Genomic DNA, 16,031 nt, shown 5'->3' with positions numbered 1-16,031 from the left:
TCTGAGTGATATGGACCCACAGCAGCAGACACCTGTGTATTCAGTTAGCAGACCTGGGGGAGAAGTCATGGTGTTGGTCTGGGAATAAGTGCCTTCTGCCTCCATAAAGGTTCGTCTGAGTTAGTGGAATCACTGTAGAAGTTTGGGGACAGCAGATCCCACATTGGTACTGTGTGTGTGGCCTTCAGTCTCCTCACTGGTGCTGCTTAGGTATGAGATTCCCTTCAGAGTGGAGGAAGGGGTGGGGCTCGGAGGAATGAGGACACAGTACCTGTTTAGTAGGCAGTGTGTTGTCCTCCGTTTTTGTATGTGAGAACTATGTAAACTTGGTCTTTCCTGGTTGATGCCATCACATGTTTTTGAAATGAAGTGAGGTTACTCTGTAGTCTTGTAGTTCATGAAGCAGGACAAAGTTTTGAAAGCCAGGGAGGATGCATTGACTGTCATTGATGGTGATAGGGAGCAAAGGTGATTTTCCTGGAGGACCAGGAAGGCATTTGGAAGTGAGTGCTAGGAGAACCCAGTCCACTATTGAATTTTATAAAACGACAGTTGCATTATTCTCCAAAGGCTGTTACACAATTTTGTATACTTCACTATGCTTTTGTGGAAAATTGCTTATTGAAAAGGAAGGCCAGGTGTTGCATTAGTTTTTTTTAAAAAGCAAACCTAATTTGATGTAATTTTGATAAAGTTACATTTATTCCTCTTCCATAACGTTCCATATTAATGCACCTGTATTTATTGCTACAGCTGTAATGTATCTTAGAGACTAATCTTTGTAAGGGATGGCCTCATTATTAAGGAAAAAACTCTAAAAATTAAAAAAACCCTATGAACCTGAATATTTTTTTTTCTAGAAGTTACATTTCTAGAAGTTAAAATTCAGTTCAAAAGCAGGAATGGTTAACTGAGATAGTTGAAAATCCATCTGCAAGTAACTCACACCCCCAGTGGCCTATGGTGTTTCTGCAGTGGATTCGAGCAGGGCTCTGCCCTGCAACCGAGAATTTTTATGTTGTTTTTCTAGGGTAATCAACATTTTTCACTTTATCTGGTCACAAATTGGTGACTTACACATTTTGGCTATGTCTGAAGTGCTCTGTAATATTTCATCAATAATTTTATTTAAAAATATTTTGTTCTGGAGGATATTATATTTGAAATATTGCTCTTGAAGGGTCACCAGCAATTGTTAGGAATTTTGCAGCTTGTGAGACATGGGAGAGGGTATTATGAAGAGCTGAGGGCTTCTTACCCGTGTCCAGGCATGTTACTTCAGTGACTAGACAGAGCCTATCAGCACATCAGCACCAGCTCATGGCATATCACATTAATGGGAGGAATAGGTCGGAATCATGAAACACGTTCCTCAGCACAGCACGAGGCATTCTTTGGGATGTTGGACTCGATGGAACCACAGTTCTGCAGTTTGCTGTTGGATCAGATACTGAAAATTCATTGCATTGAACGCGTGAGGTGGAACATTGCAATTTGAACTCCTGACGACACTGTCTAAGAAGAAACATGTGAAAATATTTTGTGAGTTTTGTAGTGTCTTCTCCCCACAGCTGTGTGACCCTGGGGTTAGGCTGTTCTCACAGCCAAAGACTGATGTATTCAGTGATAACATTTTTTTTTTGATATTTTGGAATGAGTGTTATTAAATATACCATTTAAGACAACATTAAAAAAATCTCTTGGGAAGAGATCTTGCATTTAGCTTGTGTTTTAAATGTATGGGTTGACGTTTTGTCTAGAAGGTCATGAGTATGAATTGTAACAGAGAACTTACATAGTACTAATAATAAGTATACGTCTATTGGATCATTGTGCTCCTCTTTTATTTAAGCCTACCAGAGTCTACCAGAGCTGAAATCCTTTTTGTAGTTGACTCAGCTGTTGACTAGCTTGAATCCTGTTAGTTCTTCCCCAAGGGTTCCATGCCTGTCTCCCTTTTCATCCCTGCACCAATATCCTTGTCCGAAATCTTTGATTTGGAAAGGCCCTGTAGAAATCATCCTGTGTAGCTGACTCCTCTGACAGAGTCAAGCTGACTGAGATAAACCTGTGCACACTCACTCCGCAGGAACAGAAGAGAAAACACTGCCCCACAGGGACAACAGAATGATGGCCTGGGCTTCCCAGCTTCAAAGCCGCCTTCAAGTGCCTTTATCCCGAGCCACCTCAGCTGGTTTGGATACATCTCGAGTGTTCTTTCCTGTGTACTGTTTGTAAATCTGCATCTCGGTGTAGAGCAGAGCGCATCTGCAGACTTTTCTTTGTGTTTCTCATGCTTTATCTTGTGAGACTTGATTTCTTGTGGGAAGGTGCCTGCCCTTGGGAATAATCAGTTCTCTCTCTGCTCCTCACCCTTGGAAGCTCTCTACATTGTCAGTAGCTTAACTAACATTACACAGTTTTCCCTTTGAATGGTTTTAGGACCTTGCAACTTTTGCTTTGAATCAGAAGTTCTAGATAGTTCCATGCCTGAGCTCTCATTGAAAGCTGTAGCTTAAAGGGGCCACCTTCCCACTCTCCAGGCCTGAGAGGTGTGCTCTTTTTGGAAGTTCAGGCCTGTAGTTGGGGATTGTGGTCAGTCCTCCACCCTTTTCTTTTTGCCTGTTGGGGGACAGTGTTTTCTCTTCTGTTCCTGGAGGGAGGGAGGGAGGGAGAGGGAGGGAGGAAGGGAGGGAGAGAGAGAGAGGGGGGAGGGAGGAGGAAGAGGAGGAGGAGGAGGAGGAGGAGGAGGAGGAGGAGGAGGAGGAGGAGAGAGAGAGAGAGCGTACACAAGCGTGAATGTATGCATAGAACTGAAAAGTCAAACAGCTTAGCAGTTACTCATTGAACAAAGGTGTCTTGGTGATGAGCTCCCCCTTCCTTTGCTTGGAAATCTTTTTTCAGCTCTCTTTGGGACCCGTGGTTGAACAGAGTTGGGGCAGTGCTGTCATGTAACCCTCCAGCTGACTTCCAGTCTGAATTGCTGGGCCAACTTCCTATCTCCTGTGTGCTGTGGCACTTTGTGTGGCCACAGTCACACTCAGGTTCTTTGTATCACTAGGCACTTATTGGGCTTTCTGATTCTGAGTTTGGATAGCTTTGTCCACCTCTGGGAATCTTCACATACTTGGTGAACTGTCTACTCTTTCCTGATCTTCACACATGTTGTCTATCCCATGTGCCTCCTCACCAGACCTTGGTTCTTGTTATTGCTTCTCTTTATTTTACATCAGTTCTCTGCATCCGCCTTCTGGGTTTCTGTTCTGCCCATTTAATTTTGAAATTTAAGAAAGTTCTACAACTTTTTTTTTTTTTTTCCGGAGTTGAGGACCGAACCCAGGGCCTTGCGCTTGCTAGGCAAGTGCTCTACCACTGAGCTAAATCCCCAACCCCAATTCTACACTTTTGATGCGCTCCTTGCTTTGCTTTTCTGGCTTATATTTTTTTCCATGCGTATGTGAGTTTGGTGTGTGTACATCTGCATGGTTGCCTGTGCATGCACATGGAGAACTGGGTGTTTTCCTTTGGGTCTCTCATGTGTGCCCAGAGCTCATAAATTTGCCATTTAGTTGGTCAGCTTGTTCCTGGAATCCCAACTCTACTTCCCACAAACTGACATTACAGGTAGATCTAGACATGGCGTGGGTCCTGGAACTCTGACTAGGGATCAGTGAAACAACAGGTACACGGACAGTAAAAGTGGTGATCTGGCGGGAGTTTTCTAACTCAGTAACACAGAATCTCAGCCTGTATTAGGTACAGAACCAAGGGAGGGGTAAACTAATCTCTGTAGGAGATCTCTATAGGTGAGCAGTCTGAGACTGTAAACATCAATGAGGAGGAAGTGGTCAGCCTTTGCACACACTGACAGTTTCTCTGACTCCTACTGAGAGCTTTGCTGCTTCTCTTGAGCCCATGTGGGTGCAGCTTTGCCAATAGTCCATGGCCTGAGGCTTCCCCTGGACATGGCTTTATCCAAGCCAACAACACACTTCACTCAGGTAGATCCAGGACTTCACTCCAGACTTCCTCCAGGCCCTGCACCAGCTTAGCACTTCATGTGATCTCTAGGGATCTGTGCTATAGTCCTCCCTGAAGCATGTCTGGTCCTTTTCTGTAATTTCTTGTACTTATTTTCTAACTTTTTAGTTCTTTGATTTCTTGAAGCTTATTTCAGGTATGTGGTAATAATAAGTGTCACTTTCTAATATGCTAGGGTCATAGACAACCGTATACATCTGTCAGCAATGGCTAGACACTCAGGAATGATGGGCAGAATGAAGGAGATGAAAGAAAAGAGCCTCCATTAAAGCAATCAGGATGATGAGGTCCCGCCTTTGCAGGGGTCGGTTTGCTGTGGATAAATGTGGATGAAATGTCCCAAGGTGCTTTCAAAGTGAGAACTTCCTGTTGCATGCCCCTGTGTCTCCTGAGGCAAGGCAGAACATGTGGACTCACCCTCTATATCTCACGTGCAGAGACCCTCTCAGAAGGCTCTCTGAGGAAACTCCTTTGTCTTTCAGACCCACTCTTAAGTTCAGCTCACAGCAGAATGAAGGCGGCTCTGGTTCCGGAACTGTAAAGACTGACAGGCAGATCTCTAGGTGGTGGAGTAGCCTGGACTTCAGTCCTGTCTCTGCATGCTGTCCCTCTCCCACCTATGCCCACTCCTCTTCTCTCCTACAAGCTTAGGAGAATTTGGATGGCATTTTTGGCTTTGCTAACAACTGAGATCAGTCACTGAGCTGTCTGGGCTGTGTTTAGTCTGTGCTTGTGGTGCTGGAATTGACCTTAGGGCCTCACTGCTAGGCAGGCACCTACCATGGAGCTGTGTTCTTCACTCTGGTCAGTAAGGATTTAAGTGGAGACAACACCCTCCTCAAAGGCCGGAGAACTTAGGCGCTCACTGAAGGTACTCAGTGCTAAGCAAATAGCTGTTTAGCGAGTAGAACTTCTCTTTCAGCGTGGACATTGGAAAATCATCACCAGTATTAGGACATTGAAGTACGTCTCCCATTTGACATTTATTCTTTCTTTTTTTTTTTTTTTTTTTTTTTTTTTTTCTTTTTTTCGGAGCTGGGGACCGAACCCAGGGCCTTGCGCTTGCTAGGCAAGTGCTCTACCACTGAGCTAAATCCCCAACCCCTTGACATTTATTCTTATAGACTGCTTTGTGAAGTGATAATAAAGCCATTACTTAAGGCAGTTTAATGAACAGCTTGTCAGAAATGTTGTAGTAGAGAATTCTGTTGCAGGGAACCAGATGGATGGGCATCCTGTTACATGAGAAGCCCTGAACCCTGGCGTATCTGATAGTACTATGCTCCTTGCATAATTAATTTTGATAATCATTTCATCTCAGATGTTTTGTTGCTAGGCTATTATCCCTCTCTTGTTTTACTTTAAAATTAAAAAATTGCTGTACATCAATATGTGTGTGTGTGTGTGTGTGTGTGTCTGTCTGTCTGTCTGTCTGTCTCTCTGTGTAAGTGAGAGAACAACTTTTTGGAATGTTTCTCTGCTTCGACCATGTGGGTTGTAGGGATTGAACTCGGGTCTCCAGGTTGGATGGTGAGCACCTGTGCCCACTGTCTCCATAGTTTACCTCAACCAGGTGGAGAGAGAAATTCCAATCTGACTGCTAAGCCACCCGTCTTAGGTGGGGTTTTCCTGCTGTGAACAGACACCATGACCAAGGCAACTCTTATAAGGACAACATTTAATTGGGACTGGCTTACAGGTTCATCTAGGCGGGCACATAGCAGCATCCAGGCAGGCATGGTGCAGGAGGACCCGAGAGCTCTACATCGTCATCTGAAGGTTGCTAGTGGAAGACTGACTTCCGGGCAGCTAGGATGAGGGTCTTACAGCCCACACCCACAGTGACACACCCACTCCAACAGGGCCACACCTTCTAAACGTGCCACTCTCTGGGCCGAGCATATACAAGCCATCATATCACTATTCTGTATTTGATATTTATTTACACACAAACATGCATGTTTCCATTCTCAAGGGAGAAAAATCTGTATTTTCTGTGAAGTGAACTCAGGTAATCTCCCTTCTTCAGATTTTCCATGGTGTTTAATTTGCAGACTGATTTGGTTCTTTGACTCAGCATCCCATGTTCCCATATTTCTGGCCATGCTTTATAAGATGATTAAGACCAGTACCTAGGAAGGATCAGTGCTGTGAGTAGCATCTCCTAAGACTGATTGTGTGGGTATAGAAAGAAGGCTATGTATGTAGAGTCGTAGCTGTGTAGTTGGAGCATATAAACCTCAGGGAATCTCAGCTGTTCACTACTGTTGTACTTGTGTTCCTTTCTGTATTTAAACTTCCTCAAAATAATTAAACCCTGCGCTATGTATTGCATAATCTTAGTTTTTAATGTTTCATCTTTTGTCTCACAGTGACGAAAAAAGAGAATCTATTTGAGGGTGACTCAGGTCGACTTTTGGCTATTCAGTTTCATCTGGAATGTGCACATGTATTTTTATATTATTATGAATATAAAGAAGCAAAAGACCGGTTCAGTACTGCTAAAGACATCAGCAAGTTACAGATTGACCTGACAGGTAAGACTTTACTTTTCATGGATACTCAATTTAATTTTACAGTAAAGCTAGTGTGTATGTTGGCAGTTTGTGTTGTATTTTGCAATTGATTTTCTTTTGTCCTTTCGCTTGAGAGCCATAGCCTTTATTGGCTGAGCTGTCTCTCCAGTCCTTTCAATTTTTTTTTTTTTTGCACCCCCCTCCCTTTCAATTTTTTTTAAGTGTAGGGCTAGACCGACCAGAAGATATAAAGCGAACTTGTTGGGATGTGTTTATAATCTCCCGTCCTCTAGATTTTTTTTTTTTTAAATACATAGTTCAGGCTGGCCTTGAACTCGTGATAGTCTAGAATTAGTCTCTGTAGTGTTGGAATTTGGGACGCCTTACCATATTTGGTCTAGTATTTACTTTTCTAGAGCCTACCTATTTTTTATTTCACAATACGTTTTAAAGATTTTACCTAAAAATTTTTTTAGAACAAATTTGGATCCTTTTTCATAGAGTCTGTTCCTTGTTCAAAAATGTTTTGTAGTCATGCAGCCAGCCAGTACATGAATGGACCTTGGACCATTCGATTCTGGTGTAAACCTTCAAAGACCTCTCTCCTCTTGACTCCCCAGTTTAGCCCCGCCCCCAGTTTAGCCCCGCCCCCGTGTAGCCCCGCCCCCGTGTAGCCCCGCCCCCGTGTAGCCCCCACCCCCTGTGTAGGGCCCATTCTTGTGAATACCTCCTGCTGTTTCCATCCTTTGTCACATTCCTATTGTATTTCTTAGCTGTTTCTTCAGCTCCTGAGAGTACCATCTAAGAGCTGGAGAGATGGCTGAGTGGTTAAGAGCATTGACTACTTTTCCAGGGGTCTGGGGTTCAATTCTCAGCACCTACATGGCAGCTCACAACTGTCTGTGATTCCTGTCTCAGCGTTTGACACCTGCATTCAGACACATGTGCTGGCAAAACACTGATGTATATAAAATAAAAGTAAAATAAAAAAAATATACGATCCCCAGCTCTGAAAAAAAGAACCAATAAAATAAAATAAAATAAAATAAATAATGCACCTTTAATTTTAGCACTTGGGAGGCAGAGGTAGGTAGATCTCTGAGTTCAAGGCCAGCCTACTCTACAGAGTAAGTTCCAGAACAGCTAGAGTAGAGAGAGAGGAGAGGTTGGGGGGAGGAGTTGGGGAGATATTACCAACCAAAGTATAGCAGGGGTTCAGTGTTGCAAAGGACAAGTGAAATTTTTTTTTTTTTTTTTTTTTTTTTTTTGGTTCTTTTTTTTTCGGAGCTGGGGACCGAACCCAGGGCCTTGCGCTTCCTAGGTAAGCGCTCTACCACTGAGCTAAATCCCCAGCCCCCTATTTTTTTTTTTAATTGGATTTTTTAAATTTACATTTCAAATGTTATCTCCTTTCCCAGTTTCCGGTCCATAGTCCATAAACTCCCTCTCCCATTCTCCCTCCCCCTTCTTCTATGACGGTGTTCCCCCACCCACCTAACCCACCCTGCCCCACCTCCCTGTCCTGACGTTCCCCTACACTGGGGCATGGAGCCTTAGCAGAACCAAGGGCTTCTCCTCCCATTGGTGCCCAGCAAGGCCATCCTCTGCGACATATGCAGCTGGAGCCATGGGTCCCTCCATGTGTACTCTTTGGATGGTTGTTTAGTCCCTGGGAGCTCTGGTTGGCTGGTATTGTTGTTCTTATGGGGTTGGCAAATCCATTCAGCTCCTCCAATCCTTTCTCTAACTCCTTCAGTGTGGACCCTGTTCTCAGTGCAAAGGTTGGCTGCGAGCATTCGCCTTTGTATTTGTCAGACTCTGGCAGAGACTCTCAGGAGACAGCTATATCCGGCTCCTGTCATCATGCACTTCTTGGCATCAGCAATATTGTCAGGGTCTGGTGGGTGGCTCTATATGGGCTGGATCCCCAGGTGTAGCAGTCTCTGGATGGCCTCTCCTTCCGTCTCTGCTCCAAACTTTGTCTCCGCATTTCCTCCTATGAATATTTTTGTTACCCCTTCTAAGAAGGACTGAAGCATCCATACTTTGCTTGTCCTTCTTCTTGAGCTTCATGTTGTCTGTGAATTGTCAGGATCTTGAGTAATCCTGAGCTATTGGGCTAATACCCACTCATCAGTGAATGCATACCATGTGGTTTTTTTTTGTGACTGGGTTACCTCACTCAGGATGATATTTTCTAGTTACATCCATTTGCCTGTGAATTTCATGAAGTCATTGTTTGAACTTCTGGGGGAAATCACCATTCTTGACGTCAAGCAGTATTACAGAGTAGTAGTGATAAAAACTGTATAGTATTGGTACAGAGACAGACAGATAGACCAATGGAATAGAATTGAAGACCCAGAAATGAACCCATACACCTATGGTCACTTGATCTTTGATAAAGGAGCTAAAACCATCCAGTGGGAAAAATTTAACATTTTCAACAAATGGTGCTGGTTCAACTGGAGGTCAGCATGTAGAAGAATGCAAATCGACCCCTTCTTATCACACTGTACAAAGCTCAAGTCCAAGTGGATCAGGACCTCCACATCAAACCAGATACACTCAAACTAATAGAAGAAAAAGTGGGGAAGAGCCTTGAACACATGTACACTGGGGAAAATTTCCTGAACAGAACACCAGTTGCTTATGCTCTAAGATCAAGAATCGACAAATGGGACCTCATAAAACTGCAAAGCTTCTGTAAGGCAAAGGACACTGTCATTAGAACAAAACGGCAACCAACAGATTGGGAAAAGATCTTTACCAATCCTACAACAGATAGAGGGCTTATATCCAAAATATACAAAGAACTCAAGAAGTTAGACTCCAGAGAATCAAATAACCCTATTAAAAAATGGGGTTCAGAGCTAAACAAAGAATTCTCAACTGAGGAATGCCGAATGGCTGAGAAGCACCTAAAGAAATGTTCCACATCCTTAGTCATCAGGGAAATGCAAATCAAAACAACCCTGAGATTGCATTTCACACCAGTGAGAATGGCTAAGATCAAAAACTCAGGTGACAGCAGATGCTGGTGAGGATGCGGAGAAAGAGGAACACTCCTCCATTGTTGGTGGGATTGCAGACTGGTACAACCACTCTGGAAATCAGTCTGGAGGTTCCTCAGAAAACTGGACATACTACCTGAGGACCCAGCTATACCTCTCTTGGGCATACACCCAAAAGATGCTCCAACATTCAACAAAGACACGTGCTCCACTGTGTTCATAGCAGCCTTATTTATAATAGCCAGAAGCTGGAAAGAACCCAGATGCCCTTCAACAGAGGAATGGATACAGAAAATGTGCACAATGGAGTACTACTCAGCTATCAAAAACTGATGAAGTTTTGAGTGAATGTCAAGGACATGGCCATGTCAGGCATCAGTGCTTCAGTCTCATTGGGGTGGGGCTGGGGGACTAAGCCTTCCTTGGATGAGGCTCAGAGCAATGGCAGACCTTCCTCAGGTTCCAGTGTGAATGTTGATAGTATGCAGAAAGTGTCCATTGAGCTTTGCCACTTAGATGTTTACAGCTTGCATACCCCTACATGGCCTGCACTTACCTACAAGGCTGCTTCTTGTTCTGCTGCGTCTTGTTTCTCCATATAGCAACCCTTCCTTGTTTGTCTGTATGTAATCACCCTGTCTCCCTGTTCAACTGTATATAATAAACGTGCTGAGCTTCCAGGGAGCTGTGGCTTCTGCATTCTTGGGCCCATACATCTGATCCCAGCTGTTCTATCCATGTGTTCATGTATCTGTCATTTTCTTTATCCCTCCTCCTCTCCCTAGTTAGGCCACCTTCTGAGGCTATACAGGATGTATACTCTATGTTGAAAGAATGGATGAGTTACAGAATTTTTTTTTCTTTTTTTTTCCGGAGCAGAGGACCGAACCCAGGGCCTTGCGCTTGCTGAACAAGTGCTCTATCACTGAGCTAAGTCCCCAACCCTCAGAATTTTTCTTAAATCCTGTTGTTTCTTCTGAGTGCCAAAGAAGAAACCTTGCTTTGTACCCTGTTCTGCTGTGTCCTAATTTATTACAGTATAGTTGGATGGATGACCAATGAGAACCAACATCACCAGCTACAGGTTTAGGGTGAGCATCCCTGAGACCTAGCTCATCTCCTAGGTCTGTTCTTAGCCCCAACATTCAGTCCTTCTTATTGAGTCAGTGTTACTCAGGAAAGCCCTTTACTGTATCGTCAGTCTCATATGACTTTATGGGACCTTAGCCATCTTTTATTACATGTTGGTGTGGGAAAAGTAATTTAATATCTAGTTCATAGTTTTTGGAACAATGCCATAAATAACTTGGAGTTTTGACTGTATTTGAAAGTATAGTTATATATAATTTATGAGGTTCATTTCAGAGATATTTTAAAAAATATTTTTGTTATAGGAGATTTTTCGGGGATCATTTAAGTATTAACGACATGTTGCCCTATTTGTTCAGTTGTAATCATTGGTATATTTAATGGCTATTACAGGTTTTTATTTTTCCCAAGGTCAAGGTGAAGAGCTTGAAAGTACAAATAGACTCACAAATAAAATGGGGAAGCAGATTGTTTTCCTACACAGCTCTGCATTCACTCACAGAAACCAGCTCTAAGCCACTTCACTGCCGTCTTGACCCTGACGTGTTTCAGGGTTGAGAGTTACTCAGAGCCCGAGTCTCCTCAGTATAGGAAGCAGATTTCGTTGGCTGCTCTTAGTAATTCCACATTTTCCAGAGAGTGGATGTTGAAACTTTTGCTCTTCTTCAAAGTGGTCTGAAAATAGCTCTTCTGCAGTGTATTATTTCAGAGACGTAAAGAAGACATGTTGGATCATGAAAAGCCAGATGGGTACTCACTGAGGCCCCAGCTAAGTGCTGGCTTTAATGCAGGGGATCCTGTGATCCTGAGCGAGTGGTGACAAATGTCAGGCCCTGTCTTTCCGCGAGCGCGCGCGTGCGCGCGCATGTGTGTGTGTGTGTGTGTATAAACATTATATGTATATGATATGTATGTGTGGATGCGTGAGTTCTAACCATAGTACTTAAGTTATTCTTTTCACAGAGAGTAAAAATAAGCAAAAATGGGGATTGAGAATCTCATGTCAGAAGTCTTGGCTGTGAGCCTTAGCACTGCAGTTCATTGGCTTCGGATTATCTGAAGTAATTTATCATCACTAGGCCTCAGGTCTTTCCTATGTGAATGGAAAAAATACTTCAGCACTCTGAAAATATTAGTCATCGTGATTGCACTGTAAATCTGTAAATCTGCCTGACAGACCCACAGGTAAGACTTTGTTGTAATTTTTAGGTGCTTTGGGGAAAAGGACACGATTCCAGGAGAATTATGTGGCACAGCTGATTGTAGATGTCCGGAGAGAAGAGGATGTCCCTTGCAGTCGTGAGTTCAGCCCAGCACCCACCCCCCAGGAGTATTTAACCAAGGTGAGTTGTTAGTTCCTGTGACTGTTTCAGGAAGTGAGTATCACAAACACTGAGTGATGAGAAGAGACTGAGAACCTTTGTGACGTTGCTTATTTTTACCTAAAATGGGGATAAGCAGTACTTTTTTCTTTTATAATTTTCTCGAGGAAGGAAGGATTTATTCTGTCTTGCAGTTTGAAGGGATACATTTGACTGCAGTGGGTGCCAGCTGCACCCACAGTCAGACAGCACAGCTCCCTTACAGTGTGGTAGGCATGAGTTAGCAGTCCTACTGTGTTGCCCTTGACATATAAAAGCAGACAGAGTAAGAAACCACCTACTGCTATACCTGTTTACCTTATTTGTTTTTCCTTTTGAAGCAGGGACTGGCTATGTAGCCAAGATTGGCCCTTAGCTCCTGCCTCTCCTACTTTAGCCTCCTAAGTGCTGGTATGCTAAAACCCAACTGGCTTGGGTCAGAGCCCTGATGGTTGGTATTGAGGGATTAGAGAAAGGACAGACACACACACACACATGCAGTTAAGCTGGGATCAGGTGAGAGCCTGCTACCTCTGTACCCTTGAACTGTAGCCTCTCCATTAGGTACAGCACAGGGTCGGGGAGGGCTTAGCTATTCTGGATAGGAAGTGTGTAGGTGAGCAGTCTTAGGCTGTGAGCATCAGGAACAGGAAGGAGCAGTTGCTAATCTCTGTGCACACTGATGAATAGCACTATTCTGTGGGCTCCTGATGAAAGCTTTGTCGTTCCTTTCGGGCCTGGCTGATGTTGTCATTTTCCTATGGCTCTGAGGCAGCCCTTAGAGTCCTTGGCACATCCAAGCCTGTGTCAGCAATGCTCAGGGCTGTCCTTGCCCCCTACACTGGGGCGCTAGGCATGAGCCACCACACCCAGCTCTATATTACTCCCTTTATTTGGTCTTCTGTGGGTATTTTTAACATTCAGAGGTTTGTCATTTCTCTGGCTTCTCCTAAATACATAAGCCAGTGACCAGAATTCCTTTTCTCTCATTTTACGATCTGCTTTCTACCCGGTCGTTCTTGGGTCGCTTGCTGCTTTGGTATGCTTTTTCCATGTCTAATGAATCTTTTCTTGTGGCTTGAACTTGAGCGTCTAGAATGGTTGCTTTTATGGAGGCTGAGAATATATCTTCACTTTCCAGAGGTCCCACACTTCCAGTTTTATATGTAACTACATTTTTTTTTCTTTCTTTTTTTTTTTTTTTCTTTTTTCGGAGCTGGGGACCGAACCCAGGGCCTTGTGCTTGCTAGGCAAGTGCTCTACCGCTGAGCTAAACCCCCAGCCCCGTAACTACATTTTTTTAAGGATTCATTTTTACTTTATGTGTATGTGTGCTTGCCTGCACGTATATCTGTGTACCACATGTGCGTAGTGATCACAGAGGCCAACGGAGGGAATTGTGTCCTCTGGAACTGGAGCTGCCATGGCCGTGTTGGGAATGGAAGCTGGTTCCTCAGGGAGAGCAGCTTCTTGTGCTCCTCCTTCTTGAGCCATCTCCCCAGCCCCACATTTACAGTTTTTAATTGTCCTTTTATTGATTTTAATGTCCTTAGTGGCTGTGCTTTCGTATACTTCATTTTAGAACCTATAAGTAAATTTACCTTGAGTACACTGAGTATCAAGTTTGGATTGTGTTCTGAGACTAATGCCACAGAGAGAGGCTGAGAGAGAGGAGTGTGTCTTAGTCAGGGTTTTATTGCTGTGATGAAACACCATGACCAAAAAGCAAGTACGGGGAGGAAAGGGTTTACTTGGCTTACATTTCCAGATCATAATTCATCACTGGAAGAAGTCAGGACAGGGACTCAAGGAAGGCAGGAACCTGGAGGCAGGAGCTGGTGCAGAGGCCATGGAGAGTTGGCCGCTTACTGGCTTGCTTCCTCTGGCTTGTTCAGCCTGCTTTTTTATGGAATCCAGGACAACCAGACCGGGGTGGGACAACCCACAGTGGGCTGCACCATCACCGTTGGTCACTAATTAAGAAAATGCCTACAGCTGGATCTCATAGAGCCATGTCCTCAACTGAGGCCCCTTTCTACACATAGAACCATGCCTCTGAAAAGAACACTGGGCGAGGTCCAGTTCACTGACTCTTGTGATGCTTTCATAGGGAACAGCCTTGGTCCTAGAAGGGTGAATGAGGGAGAGGGTTGTAGCAAACACAGAACCTGATGACATCACTTCCTCGACGATGTGGAACTGTGACTGTGACTCTGTGTGTGTGTGTGTGTGTGTGTGTGTGTTGCTATAGTTAACACTAGTCAGAGAGTGTGTAATGAGTGCACTCATTCTTAATTTCCTCCTCTCTGTTCTTGGTCTTACCCAAGCTCCTCATTAAACTTTAGGTTGCCCATTGGAGTCTGATCTTTAGGCTAGAACAGTGTCTTAGAAAGAGATTTAATTCTGAAGTCCAATCACACAAAAGTTAAGCCTTTCATGATATGTATAGTGTGTGTTTGTGTATGTGAGCAGACTGTGTATGAGGTCAGCAAACAACCTCGGAGCATGAGTTCAGGTTCTCTAAAGGAGAAGAACTGTTAGAATGAAATACATACATACATACATACATATATATATATATATATATATATATATATATATATATATATATATATAAAAAGAGGATTATTAGAGTTGCTTGCAGGCTGAGATATGTTGATTCTCATCCTGGTTTCTTCAGACATTTATCGTGAGTAGACAATGAAGTTTGCCAAAGGCCTTCTGCTTCTGTAGAGATGCCCTGTGAGTTCTGTCATTAAGTGTCATTCCTGTACTGTATGATACTTATTTGATGTTGTGTGACTTTCTCTGAGGAGATGTGAAGAACTGTCTATTTACCACAGACAGCACATAGAAGAAAGACAAAAAAAATGATTTCACCCAAGCCTAGCATTAAATAAATTTACTGGGGACTTACAGGAGCATGGCGAAGGGTTGTAGAGGGACATGGGTGACTCAAAGGCTTCTGCGTCAGTCAAGAGCCCACCACAGATTGGGTGATGCTCACCATATCCCTGAGCTCCCTGCACAGCTTGCAGGTTCTTTGGCCTGTTGGAGAACCCTTTCTCCCTTGCGACTGTGACTGCGACTGCAACTGCCGACGCGGGCTTGGGATCTGCCATGAGTCCCAGGAACTGAATTTGGTAGTGAGTGCCAGTACTGCTGGGCCACTGTGCCAGTCCTTAAGGGCATTGTGTGTCTTGATTGGCTGTTTATAGACCTTCTTTTTTGAAGTAGCTGCATACATTTTTGGTCCACTTTTAATTTTGTTTTCTAAGAGCTTTCATATGCTTTTTAGTTTTTAAGACTTATTTTCCTTATTTTTTAAAGTAGACATCTCACAGAGTCATTAGTGAAAGGTGTGTTACATTTACAAAGCAGTATGCTTTGCCACAGTAGTTTACCTGACTCCAAGCAAATGCACAGGCAGGAGGGTGTTACAGTGTGTGTGACTCCTTCTCTTCAGAAGATGCGAGCACTGTGTTGGCAGTCCACATTCTGGGCCTCCGTTTGAGTGATGAGAGGCAGACAAGCTGTGGTACCTCGGCTGCTAGCCCACTCTTATTATGTGACAAGAACCATGACCACAGGGATGGATACACACCCCTCCAGTGATGGAAGACAGGGTAGAAAGATGGCGGTGACAGAGATGGGCAGGTAGAGAGTACAAGTGGGTGGGGCGGTGGTGGGATTACTTCCGAGGTTCCTTTGCATATGGGTCACTCAGTAGAGGTAACTGTCGATCTACTTCCACTGAGGTGCACGTGGGACCTGTTCACCAGGTAAATTGTTCCCAACTGTGTATTCCACAAGAGACAGTATGCTGACCATATTTAGACATTGACTAGTGTTTAAAACCTCAGGAGGGTGTGTTACACGGGACATGGTACTATATACCTTCAAAAATCAAGAGGCTGAGGCAGGTGAGCTTAAGGCTAGCTTGGTCTACTTAGTGAGCTCAGGCCAGCCAGAGCTACAGAGTGAGACCCTGTGTTAAATACCAACAAGAG

The 16,031-nt window shown here is 43.9% G+C and overlaps 1 protein-coding gene across 8 annotated transcripts in view; it reads left to right on the top strand.

Annotated features, from left to right (window-relative positions):
- Nucleotides 1-16,031, top strand: part of Ttc27 (tetratricopeptide repeat domain 27) — a 143,530-nt gene that overhangs the window by 15,827 nt on the left and 111,672 nt on the right. For all 8 annotated transcript variants that reach the window (XR_015621710.1, XR_015621709.1, XR_015621713.1 and 5 more), the window contains 2 exon segments: nucleotides 6,414-6,578; nucleotides 11,870-12,003. Coding sequence is in view for 2 of the 8 variants with exons in the window: in NM_001106706.1 (NP_001100176.1) it covers nucleotides 6,414-6,578; nucleotides 11,870-12,003 (299 nt within the window). In the remaining 6 variants the exon portion in view is untranslated.

Source organism: Rattus norvegicus, chromosome 6 (genome assembly GCF_021556685.1).
Source record: "Rattus norvegicus strain SHRSP/BbbUtx chromosome 6, alternate assembly SHRSP_T2T, whole genome shotgun sequence".
Classification (NCBI taxonomy): Eukaryota; Metazoa; Chordata; class Mammalia; order Rodentia; family Muridae; genus Rattus; species Rattus norvegicus.
The sequence above is the reverse complement of the archived record's forward strand: the minus strand, read 5'-3'. Positions and strand labels throughout refer to the sequence as shown.